The sequence below is a fragment of the Gopherus evgoodei genome, chromosome 2 (assembly GCF_007399415.2).
Source record: "Gopherus evgoodei ecotype Sinaloan lineage chromosome 2, rGopEvg1_v1.p, whole genome shotgun sequence".
NCBI lineage: Eukaryota > Metazoa > Chordata > Testudines > Testudinidae > Gopherus > Gopherus evgoodei.
In genome coordinates this window covers 186,036,668-186,057,480 of record NC_044323.1, presented here as the reverse complement: position 1 = coordinate 186,057,480, position 20,813 = coordinate 186,036,668, and the positions used below count along the sequence as shown (strand labels likewise).

Sequence of the window (20,813 nt, the reverse complement as noted above, 5' to 3'; positions counted from 1 at the left end):
TTTGAAAAGCACGTTGCAGCCACTTGAATGCTGGGATAGCTGCTCACAATGCACCACTCCCAACAGCGCTGCAAGTGCTGCAAATGTGGCCACACTGCAGCGCTGGTAGCTGTCAGTGTGGCCACACTGCAGCGCTGGCCCTACACAGCTGTACGAACACAGCTGTAACTACCAGCGCTGCAAAACTGTAAGTGTAGCCATGGCCTCACATAGTTAATATAAGCTGTTCTAGGTATAGACTCTGGAGAAGTCTGTGGCAATGTTATGTCTCAGCAATTCTTGCTTTGAGAAATCTGTATGGGAATGTCTATATGGCAACGTCATAGCTGGCTGCTACCAGGAGAGGAAAGACTACAAATAAAGACCACATGCTCTTGAGCACAAAAGGAAAACCAAATGAGTTTAACAGATGTGCACGTACAAATATCCAAAATCTCTCTCTGTGTCTTGCATAGCTATCCTCACTCTGCTGCCACGTGTTGCAAAGAATTTTCCATATGCTAAATGGAGACTGTTCCCTAATGGGTACCATTAGATAATCTGGTAAATTTCTAATAAAATATTATTTTTACTGTTTTTTTAAATAAAGACATCAAAACAATTACTTTTTTTTTAACTAAATTTACTACATAAGTAATAAGTTTGTGGAAAATGATTTATGTCATAGATTATTGTATTCTTAACGAACTGCTGCTACAAATTTGGATATTAAGTAATTCACACTCTTTTTTGTGCAAGGGCTGCAGATTTAAAAAAAAATTCCATATGCCCCAATATGTGCCAGCACTACTAGGTTATCTGAAATCCAGCTGCTGTTATGATAATAGCTGCCAACTTTCAAACTACTAAAGAGAATAATGAATCAGCTTCAAGTCAGTTCAGATATAAATTGACATAGTTCCTAGTTAAGATGTGTGCCAACCTAACCTCTTAATTAAAAAAAAAGAACAGCAAAGGCATCACCATCCACTGTTTGAAAAAAATCAAACTTCTCAAAACAAGTAAATATAATGATGATGATAAAAAATAATGGATGCAACCTTTGCTCTTGCAAGTAACCCCATTGCAATCAATTTCCCTGCATGCATAAGAATATCCACTCACCTCAGTAAAGTTTGCAGGAGAGGGTCCTTCCGTTTTTTAACAATTATTCTTTGTTATGCCTCCCACCTGCCATGAAGCTTTTCACATTTTTATAGTTAAACCACTGTATTTTACAGTGATTTGAATAAAAAAAATTGGCACTCTAAACTAAGTGGGTGTAAATGAGTGAAATCCCAAACCCAGCGTGTAAAGTGAAGAATCTTCATTCATTCAAAAAACTCCCCAAAACAAAACAACAACAAATCACACCCAAGGTAAGTCAAGCACAAACTCACACACAAATACCCATATTTGATAGACAGATAGACAGACAGACAGAAAGCCAAAGAAAGAAAGTGAGAAATAATTCCTTCAGGTTATTATGAGTTTTCTGTCATTCCACATGGGAATATTAATTCAAAATAGGCCAAGAAGTTACAAAGTAATTGTAAGAAAGATATTTAGTGCCACATTTTGCACTTCAATCTTAGTACGTGATGTCATAGGTAAAAAAAACCCCAACAACTAAAAAACCCCAACTTACTTAATAGAATGCTAAACATACTATTACTGGCTTTTAAAAGTATTTTCCTGCTTAACATAACATCACTTGTCTTTTTGTTAGGAAAAATACAACATGTTTCGACACTTTTACTTATGTCAACATATATTCTGTCCTTATAGGAAAAAAGTCTTTCCATAAGTCATTGCAATTCTTTTAAGGCCAACTCAGGGGATTAACATACAAAAGTAAATTTATTCCAGTTAGAGAATATAAAATACTACATAGTAAAAAAAAAATGTCTATTTATGTTATCATGAGCTGGACCATCTCCAGTATGCAGATTATATAATACCAAAAAGCCACATTAAAGTTAAAGACTTCAGCAAAATGAACTTCAAACAACCTATACATAGTAGTTCAGGCATAAAAATAATCTAAAATTCTATTATTTGAAAAAGATTAGGAATCTATTGACAAACTAAAAGCATGTCACGCAAAGATGGACAGTATTTATGAAACTCAGCCAAATGAGCAAACCATATCAAGAGGTTTATAGGAAATTCAGACTTTGAAAGCTTTTTCATACCTTAATTATGAGGTTGCAAGAAACTGCATTTTCAGCCACATGTTCTTGACATTACAAAAAAAGAACTGGTATTTTCTTGAGTATTAACAGACTTACTTTTCTTTAAGGAAATCCACTACCCGTTTGAAGTCTGCCACACAGTATTCTCTTTTCATGTCCATGAGTATGCTGTCAGAAGCAGATTGGACTGGTATGTGAAGAAAAGCATATACTCTTGGATGATTGAGAATCTTTGCCATTTCCTAAAAATTAGTCAGAAGAAAATATTTTTAGCCAATAATTAAAACAATGCACAGAAATCCCATAAAAATCACACATGCTAATGAGGGTCAATAATGGGGATTCTGATGCCCAAACAAAACTCAGTTATATTGCCTATCCGTGAGTCAGCAAGGACAGGAGGAGAGGTTATCAAGAATTTTTCAGCAATAAAATGAAAAGATTTAGAATTATACTTCACTTCAAATAGAATGTATCAAGAGAGTGCTGTCCTCTACCTAGTATTGTCTGATAGAGACATTAATATAATTTAAAGAGCAAACACTGGAAGCACAGAATTCCAAAACACTGACTTAGTGTGATTAAAATCTTTAGCGGTGCTCTCAGAGATTTTCATCAGGGAGCAATGAATAGCTCTTTTTCTGCGGGAGACAAACCAGCCCACATACATTTGCATCTAAGTGCATCCTCTTTAGTTTCTATTTTGAGCATCTTTAAGATTGGCCGTTTGCTAGTTAAGGAAGAGCCAAGAGTTGCAGACTTGCTCCTCTACTATGTAGCAGATTTCAGCCTGTAATATGAGCGCAAGAAGAAACTGGAAGTTAAAAGGTGACTGTTGAAAAGTAAATACATTTATTGAGTACTTCGAAGCACAAGGGTGGGCTTGAAAGGTGATGGGAGATGTAATAGGATGAGCAGAGGACATATGACATGGGGCCTTGGGGAAACAGGATGGGGGCTGTGTAGGATCGTGGTTGGAATGTAATGGAGAGTATATGGGAAGATGAATGATGTAACTGCTGATTTCCTTGCTTTTTACAGCATTGGCAGGATATGCAATTTAAGTTGAAGTTTTTGGCTGCCCAAGTTGATGTGCCTTAAAAAGGTCTGATTTTTAAGAAAGTGCTAAGCTAATGCCCCTCACCATCCTCCAAAAACAGACATCTTTAATGTGTCACAAATTGGGCACTCGAGAACTGAAATACCCTAAAACTCACTCGTCACTTTTGGAAATATTGTCCTAAAAAACAGTGTATAAATGAAGGAGAGAAATAGTAACATTATTTGGTGAAAACATCTTACCTACCTTAAATAGATAAAACAAATTTAAAATGTTAGATTAGTACAAATATTAATAAATACATTAATAATGCAATACATGCACAACAAGGTATATGCAGCTAAACCAAGCTAAGAGATCAACATAAGGTACATCAAGCACATTCACAGATGACAGAAAAGTGCCACAGTGGACCTGTATTTTTTTGAAACATTTCTGTAAAAAAAAAAAAAATAAATAAAAAAAAACCAACCAGAAGCTTTTATCTAAACTTTAGATATTCAGATAACATAAGACTTGCATCCAACTCTCACACCCCAACAAAACCCTAACACAAAGTTTTGCCAAATATGATCACTCCCAGTTTTGCCACTCTCTCTAACTCTTCCCCATAAACCTTGGGGATTTGCATAAAAATATTTGCAACGAACAATCCCAGTTTTACAAAACCAAATATATTATTTTGCCCATCACTAATAAAAATATTATGTTTCCTTTATCAAATAAGGGAAACAAGGCAAAAAAGCTCCAGTATGAGTGATGAATTGAATACTGTTCCAGTACAGAATTCCTTTGCACAGCAGACTCTTCCTCTTTAGCCAGTTCTACTCCTAATTCAAAACAGTTTACTCCGAATTATCCTTCAAAACTATACTGCATTTATGATACAAGTAAGTAATGAATAAGCAGTAAGGCAAAAATCACTAATTTGCCTCAGCATTTTTTGAAATTTTCTTAAAATGTGTCCCTGTTCAGGTTTTAAATCAACCAATCAATCCTCTCACTACACAGCTAGTGACATGTTAGCTTTGTTTTGCTATCTTCCTATTCAGCTTCCTTTGTACAATACTTGAATCTTTTTGTGCTGACCACTGAATCAAAAAAAAAATTGAAGATTTAAGCTCCCACTCATATTCTCTAGATCTCAACATCATTTTTCTTCTAGGTTTTCTAAGGCTCAGTGTAAGGCTTTTATTTTTGAGTCTATTCTTCTTTCTCAGTTATTTAATTGTTATTTTATATTTACAGTATACCACCATCCAGAGACCCCAATCAAAATTCGGGCCTTTTTGTGTTAAGCAATATACAGTGGTAGACTTGGTCCTTTGTGTTCCCTCTTTCACTCATCAATTTCTGAAATTATCTTTTCTTTGCTCCCTCTCCCCCCTCTTTTTTTGGCATAGTGCCTGCTTCTCTTTGAGACACAGAGCCCAGCTTTATATCAAATGTTGCTTTTAACTTTTGAATAGCTTGAGAAGTTCTGTAAAAATAAATAAATGAATAAATATTAAAAGAATAAGAGGTATAACTGCATGTGGTAAGGTTATACTGAATACTGGACAGCATAGGAGACTACATTGCAGTGTTGACAACTCTCGATTTTATCATGAGTTGCTCAATATTTGTTGTGTTTCTTAAAGCTCCTGCTCCTGGAGTCCTGTGATTATGTGAGAAACTCAGCTTGCTTGTTTGCTTGCTTTTTTAAAGAAAGATTCCAGCTGTCATGATTGCAGAGAAAAGTGTGAAAATGTGAACTTCAAAGGCTCCAAAACTAGAAGACATTTTTTCTGCAGTGACTACTCCAAACAAGAATAACCTAATAAGTATTAATTCTCAGTAACTTGCAGCAAATCAATGCAATTTGCATTTGACCTACTGCAGCACAATGTACTAACAGGAAACTTAACTCTGTTCATTGTAAGAGAGGAAGAGTTAACATGAAATACATTCAGCAGCTATATTAAAAAAGTCCCTGGCCAAAACTACTCGTTCTAATTAGCTTTCATGGAAACCACACAGGGGCTTTTATGATCCTTGCAATCACAGTTGCAGATTTGTATCAGGCACAAGAACATGACTACATTCAGTTAATAAACTCATTTTGCTCAGTTCTGTGCTAATATGTCAGAGGATTCCCAGCTTTAATTAACTGAACTGCTCTTCAACTGTCATTATGGGCCCCTGACTTTTCACAGAAAGAACCACAAGTGTAAAATCAGGAAGCTAAAAAATCCTGAGGGAATGCCTGAGATGGTCACCCATGTGCTGATAAATGTCATTGACATTTTCACAGTACTGGTTTATATTTGGAAAAGACACAGGGGTCTCAATATCAAACCAAATGTATCTTTCAGAAAGCTAATTATGTAGGGGTGTGTGTGTGTGTGCGCGTGCGCGAGAGAGAGAGAGAGAGAAATGTGTGGGAGAGACAGATATACACATTATATACACAAAGGAGGCCAGGTTCAGAGCAGGCATAGAAATTGCATCTCATATGGATTCGCTATGACGAGAGCAGACAGTGATACTACTGTGTCAGATACTGCGATCCCATGAAGTATCTTTAGGGTCCATTGTTTTAAATGAATGGTTTGTGCATGATTGTGTTCTACTCCATGAGAGAGGGCTACCACAGCTCCTCCAGGAACTAAAAACAGTGGATGCTGATTAAGACAAACAAGCCAGGCTGTAACCCTTCTCCTCTCCCTGCATCCGCTTTCCCCCAAGAGGTACCAGTGGATTCTCTGTTCAAACTGGATTCTCCAGAGACCAAGAGACAAAGAATGGACTTTTGAATAAACAGCACAAGCTTACACTGATTCGGGGTTTTCATTTTGCATCTAAAACAGATAAATTACAACTGGTGGAAAACCCAGCTGTGGGTTCTGAAAGACTAAAACCTACCAGAGACATAGGCAGAAGCTGGGAGTGATCTCTAGTAACCTTTTAAATGTGTGTTCAATTTCTTCGATTACTTTAATGTATTCTCTGTAATGCTTTTACCTTAATAATAATTAATTAAAATAATAATAAATTTTCTGGTTTAGAAAGAGCTGTGTGGTAACTGATAACTGCATCAAAACATTGGTCATAGTCCTCAGAGAGAAAGCAAAGCACAGGTGCTGGCCTTTAGACAGACTGGCTTACTGAGGACATCACAGTGTAAGGCAGAGAGCTGCGCAGCCTTAAAAATTCGCATCAGGAGGGAGTGAGATGTAGAACCTAAACTAGGTGCTCTTTGTGGACCATGGAGGCGGAAAACAGGAGCAGTTGCCATGAAACTGTAAAACTTGACTTCTCTCAAGATTTTCATCAGGGAAGGGCAGCATTAATCTGGAAAGGGGGCTGCGTAAGAGCCCACTCCAGTGGAGCATGCTGAATGGACATGCCTAACCAGTACATACTGCTTGCCTCAATCACAGCTTCTTCACAGACAAATCGCCCCATTTTTGGTTTATGCTGGCCCCTTATAGCCTCCCGCAGTGAAGAATAGGTTATACAGCACCATTCTGTCACTGGAACCTCCCTTCTCTTTACACTTCCCACCTCTGGGGCCATCCACCACAGTTTACTTTCAGAGTTAACTTTCAATGTTGAAATGTTTTAAGGAGTCCTGTGCAAATTGCTTGAAATATGTTTCTTGAAAGAGTTTATTAAGTCTCATAAAAATCAAAGACTTCCAGCTTTATTATCCAAAGCTCGATGGTATCTAACTAGTATAGGCAGACAAGATTTCCTCAAGGTTTTGACTCCAGGTATGGAAAGTAATCTGATTTAATAGTATTATTCCCCATGCTATTCTATTTCACCAATTATCAAGAAAAATGAGCTAGCAGAAATGGTGATAAGATAAAAGGCTTTGACTTTGATTTTGGACTGAGTGTTGTCCCATCAAACAGCATGAGTAAAATATTATTCCTGTCTTGCAAACAGGCTTACGAGCTACATTGTTTTACTGATAAGACAAACTAATGATGTGTTTTAGGTAGTGGTACCAAACTACATATGTGATTATCTTTCTAAAAGCTGTGCAAGTATATGCCCACTTTAAAGTATGTATCCATAAACAGAATAAGGATTGCAGCCTGCAATATTAAATCACTGAGTAACTTGTAGCTGAGCCAGCAAAGTCAAAACCCTAAACTCCAATTTAGGCTTTCAAACTGCTCATTAACCACTGTATATATAAGGTGAATGTCTGGTTTCCTGGGTCTGTCTGTCTTCTTACTGCACTACTAAATGTTTACACACTCTCCAGAGACAGACAGACAGTGCCCTCTTTGTTTTTCAGTGATCTGCACAAAACTCAGTGAGACAAAAAAGAAAGCAAGGGAAGAAAAGAGATCATGTCCAAAGAAAATACCAACACCTTGGGCTTACTTATACATCAGTTTCAGATGTCAAATCTTCCCTGATATTGTGATTTTCTGTAACAAGCACTACAGAAATCGTAACTCAACTTCAGTGCATTTAAAAAACAATTGTGGACCTAACAGGTAAAAGAGAAATACTGGTCAGTCAGGCATTTCTCTGGGTATGCCTACCCAGTACCAGGAGCATGCCTTTCAGTGCAGGTAGGCAGATATGCGCTAGCTCTGCTCATGCAGAGGTGCTAAAAATAGCAGTGTAACTATTGGTGGAGAGACTGGCTATCTGAATACCTGCCCAACCCCCTGAGTATGTACTCAGGTGTCTAGTCTGAACCACTGCCCATGCTGGCATGGCCATACTGCTATTTTCAGAGCACTAGCCCAAACAGAGCAAGTGCATGCCTATCTGCACTGGGATGCATATTCTCAGCTGCTGTGTAGACATATCCTCTATGTCATTTGTCTAACTAGTGCTACTTCCTTAACTTCCCCATTAAGATAGGAAAACAGGAGTCTGCAGTTGTCCCTAAGGAGCTGGAACAGATGTACTAAAAGAATGTTTTGTTTAATTACTTAAAAAACCTGCATGTCAGCTTTCAAAGCCTATATGAGTTCAGCTGTTACTTGAAATTACTGCCTCAAAACTTCAAGATAAACGAGATTTCCCAGTCTTAACAAGTCTCACCTTTCATGTACTTAAAACTCAACCAGGTACTTTACAATACAGGCTTTATTCAAACACAGCTTTGCATTGAACAGTCATACTTAGCTAATCCTTACAGATATTCCCATAGCACAAACTGAATACAAAATATTAGGTTTCATCACTTATTAAAACTATTAGTTAGTAGCCCAGAGAGGATGTAAAAGGATACCACAGACTAACAGAGTTCTACTTCACAGCCTCTCTCATCTGTTTCCTGTTTATATTTTCACACAGCATTTTGCATTACTAGATTTCATTCTATATTTCCGCCAGTAGGAAAAAAAAATATACAACTTATTTGATTCCTATCTGGATGTAGTAAAGGAACCACTTGAAAACTTGTCTTTAATCATAATAGAAACAGCTGACTGCCAATTTCCCCTCTGTTGTGGCATCTACTAACAACTACATAAAAATATTAGCTATATGTGAAGGAGAGAGTCAATGTAGGATCTAAAGGCCCACAGAACAGATGAATTTGTTTTAATCTAACTTTTCAGAACAATTGTTCTGAAGTTGGGACCTTGCAACGTTGTACGTGGGATGTCCTTCCATTTTTCATTCAGTTCTTAACACATGCAGCACATTGAACAGACAATGACAAAGATTTTTTTCAAGCCAGTATATTTTGTCATAACAATTACAACATATACATTTCACTAAACTAATACTTAAGAAGGAAATCAACCAGTCAACCTGTAATAAGAGCTTGCATATTAGAACTACATCACACAATGAAATATCAATATTCATGCTTCTGTACAAATGACTGTATGACAATCCGTAGACCTTTTTTTCTATTACCCTAGCCTAGAAACAATCAATTACTCTGGTCCTATGTCATATGTAAGGAACGCTGATATTAATAACTGCCACCTATATAGCGTCTCCTCAAACAGTCAGATCTAAAGAAACACTTGCTGGTTTATTTTTCATGTTCCCATAAGGACAATCTTTTCCTTTCTGACACATGCTAGATTAGGTCATATAATGAAGGGTCTCTGCTGACAGTTGCCTTTTCAGATGCACATTAAAGTAGCTGGTGAACAGCAACACCAGCAGAATCTGAATGAGAAGCAAGTGGCTGTGGTCTATTATTTAAGTATTGCTGCTGTAATGCAGTCCAGAAACAGACATGATCCACTGATGCAGACAAAGAAACAATGAGACATGTACACCACAGTATGGTTAAATACAGAGGCTACAGCTTTACTAAACCTATTAACCAATAAGGACCCCCCCACCCTCATGCTATCTAGCAGGGCTGTTCTAGTGCAGGATGGAACTGGGCACTAGTGGCCTTGGCTCTACAAAGCTGAGGGCAGGTATGACGGCAGTGCCTCCTCTATACTCTTAGGCCTGCCCAGGGACCCAAGCTGGAAGCCAAAGTCCCAGCGTGTTTCCCTCCTCCATGCAGAAGGAGATGGGGGGGGCCACATGCTGTATGAGACATGGAGGCATATCCCTCACCAAGCAATGTTAAGTTTGGGACACATGCCCAAGCAGCCCATTTGGTTACAGCGACACTTTTTAACCCCCAACTGCACTGTGGCAAATGTTATTTAAACACCAAAAGCAGACCTCTGAGATGCCACATATAAGGTAAAAAACAACATGCAGTTAGTCAATTTTGCTATATAGGAAAAACCCCTTGCATGCCCCAACCAAAAAATTGCTGATTGTTCTAACCCCGCTTCTCTAAAAAATAATAATAATAATAATTAAAAAAACCCAACCCATACCCCACACACACTCACTGTGTACTTTTAGTAGGGGAACTTTTAGTTGTGGAAAAATTGGAGAGTCCAGTGGAGGGCAACAAAAATGATTAGGGGGCTGTAGCACATGACTTATGAGGAAAGGCTGAGGGAAATGGGATTGTTTAGTCTGCAGAAGAGAAGAATGAGGGGGGATTTGATAGCTGCTTTCAACTGCTTGAAAGGGGGTTCCAAAGAGGATGGATCTAGACTGTTCTCAGTGGTACCAGATGACAGAACAAGGAGTAATGGTCTCAAGTTGCAGTGGGGGAAGTTTAGGCTGGATATTAGGAAAAACTTTTTCACTAGGAGGGTGGTGAAGCACTGGAATGGGTTACCTAGGGAGGTGGTGGAATCCCCTTCCTTAGAGGTTTTTAAGGTCAGGCTTGACAAAGCCCTGGCTGGGATGATTTAGTTGGGGACTGGTCCTGCTTTGAGCAGGGGACTGGACTAGATGACCTCCTGAGGTCCCTTCCAACCCTGATATTCTATGATTCTGTGATTCTAAGGGGGAACCAGGGGAAGCGTGTGTAGCACTGCTCTCGCTGCTTTGGGTTGAGTTCTCCCCCTTCCCCGGAGTAGGGTTTCCATTGCTCCTGGCTCCATCAAACATGCAGTCTGACCCTGGATAGTAAGGTGAGTGTTTGCTCTTCAGCTAGCTGCATATTAAGCTTTACACCTCTCTCTTTTTTTTCTTTTTAATTAAAAAAAATCTTGTCATGATCTACTCTGATTAAAAAATTAGGTTTGCTAATGTATAACCGATTCTTGCAACAAGTTTGTCTATACATAAGAGCAGTTTCTCACTGAAGTCCTCAAATAAAAGCTGCAGTTGAAGCTGGCTACACTTCTTTCAACAAGCCAAAGGAGCAAATACGGTAGCTACCTGAGTTTTTGGGATTTTGATACAAGTATCTACTATTTGCAGATATTTTTAACAAGGATTTCTGAAATACTTCAAAAAATGGAAAAAATCCCCCCACCCCAGCCAAAAATGAAATAAAAGTTACTTACTTAAATGTTTAAGTTGGTAGGGTCTGGGATTCATCACTATAAATACAACATTCCACTTTCAGCAGTGTGTCACCTAAACCCAGCTATCATGGGGAGACATTCAATACTGGCAACATACGACTAATTCCATTCCATTCCATGACAATACTGAGCATCTTCAACTCCCATGGAAACCAGTGGAAGTTTAGTATCCTTGAAACAATACAGGATGTGCTTATCACCCATTTTTGTTACCAATGGAGCCATCACTGCTGTGGTAAAGAGCTTTCTTTGTAAATCCTTGGGGATATATTTGCCCACATTTATTAACTGGACCACTTTATGGCACAGTATGAATTTTGTAGCATGGCTGGAATAAAGATAACATGAATAGATTAGATCCAGCAATCTGAATAGTCACCACACTAGGTATGGATTCTCTGTTAAATGGCTTATCCTGATGTCTATGTCAAGCATACACACTTTTCAATTTGTTTTTCAAAATGCCCCTTCTTAACAGTAATAGTAGCTGGGTGCAGAGCATTTCATGTGGACTACTGATTGCTGCAGTCCCTCAGCTGCATCTTGAATAATCAGCTACTCCCAACCTGTTATCAATTTCTGCACAAGGCATTTCATAGAGGTTATTGCTTTACTACAAAAATTATTTGTCTATTTCAAGCAAATCTCACTTTTCATCTTTAAACACTGCAACACAGAAAAGCAATCCTCCCATATCTGAATCAATACACTTCATTTACAGAGTATATTAGAAACACAAATATAAATATAATGAAGTTTCCGAAAAGGCCATTTACTGTGACAGTACAGTGCTGCTCTAAAATAAACTAACATGTCTCTATCATATTTTACTTGACCCAAAAAAAGCTTTGTGAATAAAATATGTAAAGTACAAGAAAGACACATTAAGTAATGAATACCAAGCTGCACACCTACCCTTTTCTCTAACAATTTTTTTTTTTTTGCCAAGATCAATGTCTGTAAAAAATAGGTTGGCTAATGTATAATAGCAACTCTTGCAACAAGCAAGTCTACAAAGAGAAATTAAGACTGTTTAATTTAACATTAAACAGTTTCTACAGAAAAGTACTTTAGTAGCACTAGATGGCACAAAGAGGCTTAATACAATTCCCTTTTGTCTTCAGAAAAATGGATCAGGTCACAAGTGAAATTAGTTTGGTAGTCCTAACCTAGTCTATACCCTACATTTCTTCACAATAAAAAAACTCCAGAGAGACAAGGAGGGTGAGGTAATGTCTTTTAGTGGTGAGAGAAACAAGCTTTCAAGCTTATACAGAGCTCTTCTTCAGGTCTAACATCCTGGGACCAACATGGCCACATCACCACTACATAAAACTCCAGAGAGTCTGGCACATTACAGCAGAATTGATCATCTCTGCTCTGTAGATGGTCAGAAATGGAACACCTCATCAGAATTCAGCTGCACTAGCAGATCAGTGCCAGGACACCTCCACACTATAAGGATCTAATTTTGATTTCACATTAGTTAAAAAAGTAACTTTCACTGCAGCAGAGCTACAGTGGAATAAATAAGTGCTGTGTGTCTTACTTCCATGAGCATCTCAATTCACTGAACTGACCCAAAGTTCACAAAATAAAAAACAGTCTTCTAAGCTATAATGGCACAGGCTTATGTAGCATAATCCTTGTAACTTGAATGCGTCTCTTTCCTAAATTTAACACAAAGGAACTAATTTAATGCATAGGACTGAATAAGAGAGACTTTACACATTTTTCCTCAATTCATAATATTGCAGATGTCCAAAAATCAATATTCCTGTGTAGTTTTATTGAAGTTTATTGAATTTATTACCATTAATTTTGTTCTCTTCATTTTCTAAATTAAAGAATCACCAAAAAGCAAACTTTTTTTAAACAAATGCCAAACCCTAATGAAGCAAGCAGTCTTATTGAAGATTATGCATATGATGGTTGCAAAGCACAGTGAGAATGTGACAGCCCATCTATCAAAGAAAACTAAGGGTTTTATGCATCTAAACCAAACAGAGGCTTTTGGAACAGCATGGATGGTGGCTAGTAGAACTTTAATTACCTGTTAGAATATAAATAACTAGGAAAGTGATATCTCATTTGGCTATTAATGAAAGTGCTAATGTTAAAAGAAAAAGGGCAGTCAGTTTATCATGTATAGATTTGCTGTGTGTTATTTATATTCTTCTGCCCTGTGCCCTGAAGCTAACAAGTATTTAAAATGCATTTTATTTAGCAAAACTGTATTTTCCTGGGGCGGTAAGACCTGGAATAGACATTCAAAAGACTCAATTAATTCTGCCATTTTCCCCCTGCTGGTAATCGACCAATGAAATGAGCCCCATTTTAAAAGGTTTGCTGTGGGCAGATGGTATTACAAGTGACTGACAGAGGACTTGACACCTAACACAAGATTATGAGTGGATCTGTCTGCATTCAAATAAGCTTCAGTCTCCAGCCATCTAACCGTGGGCGGCGGGAGGAAGCATACTAGCAAATTTATCACTTAAACTGAAGTTAATATCCATAAGTTTAACTAGTCAAAAAAAGTGCTATTTCATGCTAACACTTCCTCTGTGATAAGAATTTTTATACAGCTTTTGAACCATCATAGTACTGGGTAGCCCCCAGATTTATGCATAAAATATACCTGCCTTCTGCCTCACAGAAGAGATGAGTTTTGAATCCAAGGAATTTTCTGCATAGTGTTATTTATAAATAAGAATTATGTTCTGGCATTTTAAAAAATAAATTTAAAAGCACTTCTCTCTCCCCACCCCAGAAATTTATGTTTGTATATTATCTCTCAACATATATTTATTTAGCACTATTCAAGTGCTAGATAACAGTAGTCAGACTTTAGAACACCACCTTCATAATTTTAATCAGTATAGTTATAATGGAGTCTTAGTCTGATACATTAAACCAACTTGCGTATCACTGATTGCCGCCTGTAAACCACCAATGGTACATATACCACAGTTTCAGAACTGCTGACACTGCCCCCCTTCCAGAAGGTGTTACAGTCTAGATTAGATAGACAGTACACGAGGCAACCAGAGAAAGGTCCATTTCAAAGCACTGTAGAAAAAGTCACCCCTACCCACAGCAACTCTGGTGGATCAACAATAATAACACACACAATTTCCATGGAACCTAAGGACTGATTTAAATGAAGATTGACCTGTTTGGCACCCAAAGAGAAAAACTGTTTGAAGAGAAAGGGGCAGCAGGAGACAAGACATCAAATCAGAGTATACAAAGGGTGGTACAGACAAAGGATAATTGGCTAGAGAAAAGGGAGTGAGTGTAAAGGTGTATATAGAGGAGGGATGGGAAAATATGGCTTGTGGGGCACATCTGGTCTGCCAGTCAATTTAATCCAGCCCTCGACCTCCTGCTGGGGAGTGGAGTTTAGAGCTTGCGCTGCTCCCATGCTCCAGGTGGGGAGTGGGGTCGGGGGCTGCTCGGCACGTGCATGCCGCCACTCGGCAAAACTCCTGGAAGCAGCGCAAGTCCCCTCTCTGGCTCCTATGTTTAGGGGCAGCCAGGGGACTCTGCGCGCTGTCCCTGCTCCAAGCTCCACCCCCACTACTCCCATTGGCTGGTAACTGCGACCAATGGGAGCTGCAGGGGTGGTGCCTGCGGACATGGCAGTGCGCAGAGGTGCCTGGCCGCACCTCTGCATAGGAGCTGGAAGCAGCACATGCTGCTGCTTCTGGGAGCTGCTTGAAGTTAGCGCCACCTGGAGCTTGCACCCGAGCTCCTCCCACACTCCAACCCCCTGCAACATCCTTGATTCCCCTCCCACCCTCCAAACTCCTGGATCCCAGCCCAGAGCACCCCTCTGAACCCCAAACCCTCAATCCCAGCCCCACCCCAGAGCCTGAACCCCTCAGTCAGAGCCCTCATCCCAATCCCTGCCCCAGCCCGGAGCTACCTCCCACACCCTGAACTCCTTATTTCTGGCACCACCCCAGAGCCCGCACCCTCAGCCAGAGCCCTCACCCTCTCCTACATACCAACCCCAATTTTGTGAGCATTCATGGCCCGCCACAGAATTTCCATACACAGATGTGGCCCCCAGGCCAAAAAGTTTGTTCACCTCTGATATAGAGTATGAAGATGAAAACAAGTGTTTGAGCACCACATCAAAGGCAAAAACTTTCATAAATTAATTTTTCAAGATGCTTATCTTTGTTTTCCACAAACCCAGATTCAAGTACCCATTGCTATAGTCTGTGATCAATTTATTTTTAAAATATCTGAGAGTTCTTTCAATTAACTGTAACCAGAAAAAAACATCAATTTAAGAAAGACAAATTTGTGATTCCTGTAAGGGACACCCATCGATTACAAAATTCATGGCACTAAAAGGTTAAGGGCTTAAATATTGATTTAATTAAATGTATTAAGGTTTTCATTTTTCTGATCACATCAACAGATTTTGCTGCATTAAAAAATAACAATTCATCTACAAAAATGACAAAAGTAATACTAGAAACAAAGTGAGTAAATGCCCTAACAGTGTTCAGTTCCTGAAATCCTGCTGCCTTTTCATTTGTTTCTGAGGAGATGTGTATTAATTCTTTAATAAAGCATTTCAAAACAATCAACAGAGTTTATTGAAAACTTTAGTTTATGCATAGTGCTCAAAAATATTTAATGAACTGCAAGTAGAAAACCAAAGAGAAATAAAGGAAAATAAATTAGCTGTTGTACTGTGGTACATTTTCACGTGGTGTGTCATTGTATGTCTGGGGAAGCCATCTGTAGGATATCAGCTTCAATAAGGGTAAAGAACACAAACACTGAGCTGCCATAAAGAATCCAAGTGAAAAAGCAAGGAAATACTATAGTGACTTGTAGCACGCTTGGCATTCCCTATGCATTCAAAGGCTACACCACCATGCAGGTGCTTCTCAATGGTTGATGTATCATTGGAATGTTCTGAATTAATAACGAAGCCCCACAGATGGTGTATAGTGGAGTTTGAATTAAACTCATTTTGACAGGTGACAAAAAACACTACTCATCCAGTCATGTGAAATTAAGCATTTAAGGGAATGGCAGGTGTGATCTGCCTTCTTTAAATACAGATTTGGAAGTAACCCTTCACATTCAAAATGAGCTGTCCTGTAAAGCTTGATAAATCTTAATCCAAAACAAACATTTAAAAAGTAAATAATTTCTGAACCACAAGTGAAATATGTAAGCTTATAGGACCAAATTCATGTCTAGTGTAACTCCAGTGACTTTGATTAAATTAAATCACTGATAAATTTGGTCCTTAATCTTTTCAGTATGCAGGCATTACTGCATGTTTCATATTATTTGTGGAATCAGGAAAAAGAGTAAGGGAACTTTTTTGGCTGACGTCCAGTCACCCAATACTCAACTACTGTAATTTTTTTTTTTAAATGGGGTTGCTTCTGCTTCACACATCTCCTCAACCATATCTAATTATAAAATCCCATGAAACAGTCACCTGTGTGAAAGAATTGAATACAGCCTTCCTCGTGGCATGCCCTCCGTAATACTACATTTACTAGACAGCAGAGGTTTCTCTAGGAGTGGGTACAAAACACAGCCTCACTAGAAACTAAGCCCAGTATCTCCATGACACCGTACCCTCTTCACAGTCTAAGGATTGACAAGCTAACCATGCACATGTGCATGTACTACAGGAGATCTAAGGTAGCACCTTGTATGGTTAAGGCTGCAAAACAGCTTTTGTTATTGCTCCTTGTTTTTACATACACCATTTTATGAAATTGTAAACGTTTGGTGCTAAAATGTTCAATGCTTTGCTTCTGCACAAGTTTGTATTTATTAAATTCTTTAAAGTCTCTGCCAGTTGGATAAAAACTCAATTTCCCCTCTATCAAAGGTGCTAACTATGCTAATTAAAGTTTGACACTTGGCATGGACACGAACCTGAAAGAGGATAAGGCCCATGTTTGGTTTGAGGGGGAGGAAATTCAAATATGAAAGCAACAGGCTCAGTGATGCACATGCTCAGTATTATCTGCTAAGAGTTAGCAGAGCCTATTGCTGACATTGTCTTTTTTCTAAACTGACAGGAATGGCAAGGCAGACACTGCTGTCTTAGGCTTTTCTTGAGATAATTTGTATGAGGACAATTGTGACTGTCTTGTTGAACATAGTGGAATCCACCAAACACTACCCTCTGATTGCCTTACACCAGATTAAATATATTTAAGGTCTCCATAGTTCTACCAGATCAATACTTTCTTTTTTAAAAAAAGTTCCTACTTGTTTTCTTTGTGAAGATACAATCCTCACTACACAAATCATACAACACTATCTCTAACCAATGAAAAACAAGCAGATGGAAAAGTTCGGAAAACTTACCCATCCCACAGCCAATTCACTTCATTCTAACTGGGACAACTTAAATATCGAATCAGGGCAATTTAAATGCAATTAAAACACAGGCAAGTTTTTGCTTGTGTTTTAAAATCAAGAAAATTTAACCAAAAGATGACTCCACAGTATTGCACCTGTCCAATACAAAAATCTTTGACTCCATGTACATATCCAATGTATAATGAAGAAGGATGAATTAACAGCACACTCTTGCAGGAAAAAATACTCCAAAATGAAGAATTGCTCAAAGAATTTCAATCATCACATGACATCATGAAACTGCTCCCTGGCACTGTTCAGTGGAGCGTCTTTGTAGTTCCCATGAAGAAGCTGACACTGAAATGATCTTGCATGCCATCAATGACACAGAGAGAAATGCTGTTAATCTCTGGATTTTTGCACAATACACAGATGTTCTAGTGCTCTCTGTGAGCAGCTACCAAAGACTTCCTCATATTCTGTTTCTGTGCCTGCTGCTGGGGCACAGATTGCTGTATACCCCTCAGAGATGTATTACTATCATGTAGATCATTAAAAGCTGCTGCATTGCCAGGGTTTCCATTCCCTCGCAGGTGTCTCACTACTGGAAGGTTAGCGGGAAAAACCAAATTATCTTACTGGAACGCATTGATTCAGCTGCCAACCAGAACCTCCTCTCTCTGAAGGTGCTCACAACAGCTGAGACCTAAGTTCCCTGGTAAGCTGTGTGGCCGCTCAAGGAACCCGCTGGGGGAGGGACGCCTTTCCCCAGCCTCCACCCTCGCCTGGCTCCCAATCTCCTGCGGCCAGGGCATGGGGCACCTCTCCCTGGCCCCAACTCTGTTGTGGCATGGCCTGGGCCAGCCCCAAGTGCAGCCAGAGCCGCCTGGACTCAGCCACAGCCAGGTCACCCAGACCAGCTGGGTTGGTGTGGCCGGATCGGGCCCTGCCATGATTGGAGTGGGGCGTCCTGGCCCCAGGGATGGCTGGAGAAGCCTGACCCCAGCTGCAGCCGAGGCGGCACAGCCAGAATGGAGCCTTAATATCCCTGAACCCCAACCCTCTGCCCCAGCCCTGAGCCCCTCATACCCCGGCCCCCCCCCCCAGCCCCTACCACCAGCAGGAGCCCTCATACCCCTGCAGCCCAACCCTCCATCCCAGCCCGAAGCCCCTTCCACCTCCACATTGGTGCACATAGCAAAATTAATTCCGCACATGGGTGGAAAAATTGGAAGGAACACTGGCTGAGACAGTCACTGATGAGGTCATAAGCATACTGGAGGCATTCATCTACTGAGTTTACCATATGAAGACCAACATTACAACAGTTGCAGAGCTACACTGGTGCATGTTTTCCAGGAAGCAGCAAATGGAGAAAAACGGCCATTGAAAAGGGGTGCATTCATACCTGCTATCAAGAGGGCAAATTATCAAGCAATGGAATGGCTCCAGGATGATCAAGAGCATCCCAAACTACCCTTCCCTATGATCACCACCCTGCAGATGTTTGGCCGGCAGCTGGTTTGTACAGAGATGTGCAAGTGTGGCAAAAGCGAGGATCAGTGTGATGACGTGTCTCGCACTGATGCCCTAGATCAGAGGTCCCCAAACTGTGGGACATGAAGGAACACTGGGGGCTGCAGTGAGGCCAGGCCAGCCCCCACCATGGGAGGGGAGGAAGTACCACCCAGCCCCTCCTCATCCCCAGTTTTGCTATAGTCCTGCCCTCAGCCAGGTCCCTGGGCTCCCAGACCTGCATCTGTCCCATCCCCAGCCTTGGCACAGCTCCTGGCCCCATGCCAGCCCCTGGCCATGGCCCCATTCCCCGACCCTCACTGCAGACCAGCTGCTACTCTGTTCCTACCCCCACCCCAAGCTGTTGGCCCTTTACCCAGTCTGCATTCCCCCACAGCCACAGCCCCGGTCCCAGCCTGGCTCTGGGCCAGGGGGGCGCAGACAGGGGTAAGGAGGGGGGCATGGCTCTCAAAAGTTTGGGGATTGCTTCTTTAGCCAGAGACGACACTGATGATGACTTTGATAAATAAATATATTCAGCCCTACTCATCAAGGCTAACTTCCCTAGGACTACCAAAGATCAATATCTTTTTGATGTAAGCAATGCACCTCATGTTAAAGTATAATTTTTACAAAAGTTGATTTTTAAACATCTTCTCAAATACATATACATAGTTGTTCTAGGTTTGTCATGTTTGTTACCATTCTATCTGCGAGAGAAAGGGCTTTCATAGGATACCCAATTTGATCCATTTCCAGTGACACTGTATTATCAAACTTTTCACCACTGGAAGACCTGGAGGTGGGGGGGAGGAAGTCCTCCATCTCACACCACAGAGGGTTGTACCATGGAAATTATGATCCTGTAGATTCTAATGAATCAAATGACACCTCCCTTCCCTTTCCATCATTAACTTGCCCCCAGAATGAGATTTTACTATATTATGCTCCCAGATTAAAATGATACATTTCATGTAACACAATCATGTCTTTGTGCAATGAGAAACATTTTCTGAGGTAGAGAGAGTCACATTCACTGTAAGATAATGTTTTAAGAGATTTTCTTAGGAAGGAGGGAGAGACAGAGATAGAGTGAAACTCTTGCAAGCATCCAGCTGGAAATAGCTCTTTGATGGACCTTTAATCAAGATCATATCTAAACCACATTTTCTAAGCATAAAACATCCCATTATGAAGACTCTATTAGCCACGCATTAGATGTAGCACAGAAATCTCACTCTCATAGAGATTTTGAGTATTTTCCAGGAGTTAAAGTTGGGTTTTCCAAACTTGCTAAATAGCGCAAACAGGCTTAAAATCTTTCAGTGAAGGAATCAGCTGTTTGAGCTGTATAAACCAAAGCACCACACATTACCAGATGCTTGAGAGAACCCACAGTCTTTAGAACCATCACAATACTCATTAAAATGCAGTCAAATCATATTTATCATGAGTGTCTCAATGTTTAAGTTTTAATGACCTGGACGACCAACACGTTCAGTATGAATTGTGCCACATTCCAAAGGGCCAGGGAAAAAAAGCCAACCACTTATGACGTCAGAGCTGTATTCATAACTTATTGTTACAGCTGTAAATAAAATCACTTATTTGGGGGGGGGTAAGTCTTTATTAAGTCCTTAGTTGGATCATTAGAGCTATATTTTTTCCTCAGATACTATTAATGTCGACCATTAATGCTGGCAGTAACTCTGAGACCATGATGAGGTTTTGGCTGTTACTGCGACCTGGTCTACATTTTAAAACATAGGTCAACATAGCTACAGTGCTCAGGCGTATGAAAAATCTGCATCCTTCAGCGCCATAGCTATGTCAATC

The 20,813-nt window shown here is 39.9% G+C and overlaps 1 protein-coding gene across 3 annotated transcripts in view; it reads right to left on the bottom strand.

Moving 5' to 3' along the window:
* CDKAL1 (CDK5 regulatory subunit associated protein 1 like 1) overlaps positions 1 to 20,813 on the bottom strand; it is a 654,086-nt gene that overhangs the window by 240,494 nt on the left and 392,779 nt on the right. For all 3 annotated transcript variants that reach the window (XM_030552528.1, XM_030552526.1, XM_030552527.1), the window contains exon 11: positions 2,271 to 2,416. In XM_030552528.1, coding sequence (XP_030408388.1) covers positions 2,271 to 2,416 — 146 coding nt within the window. The remainder of the gene's footprint in view (positions 1 to 2,270; positions 2,417 to 20,813) is intronic.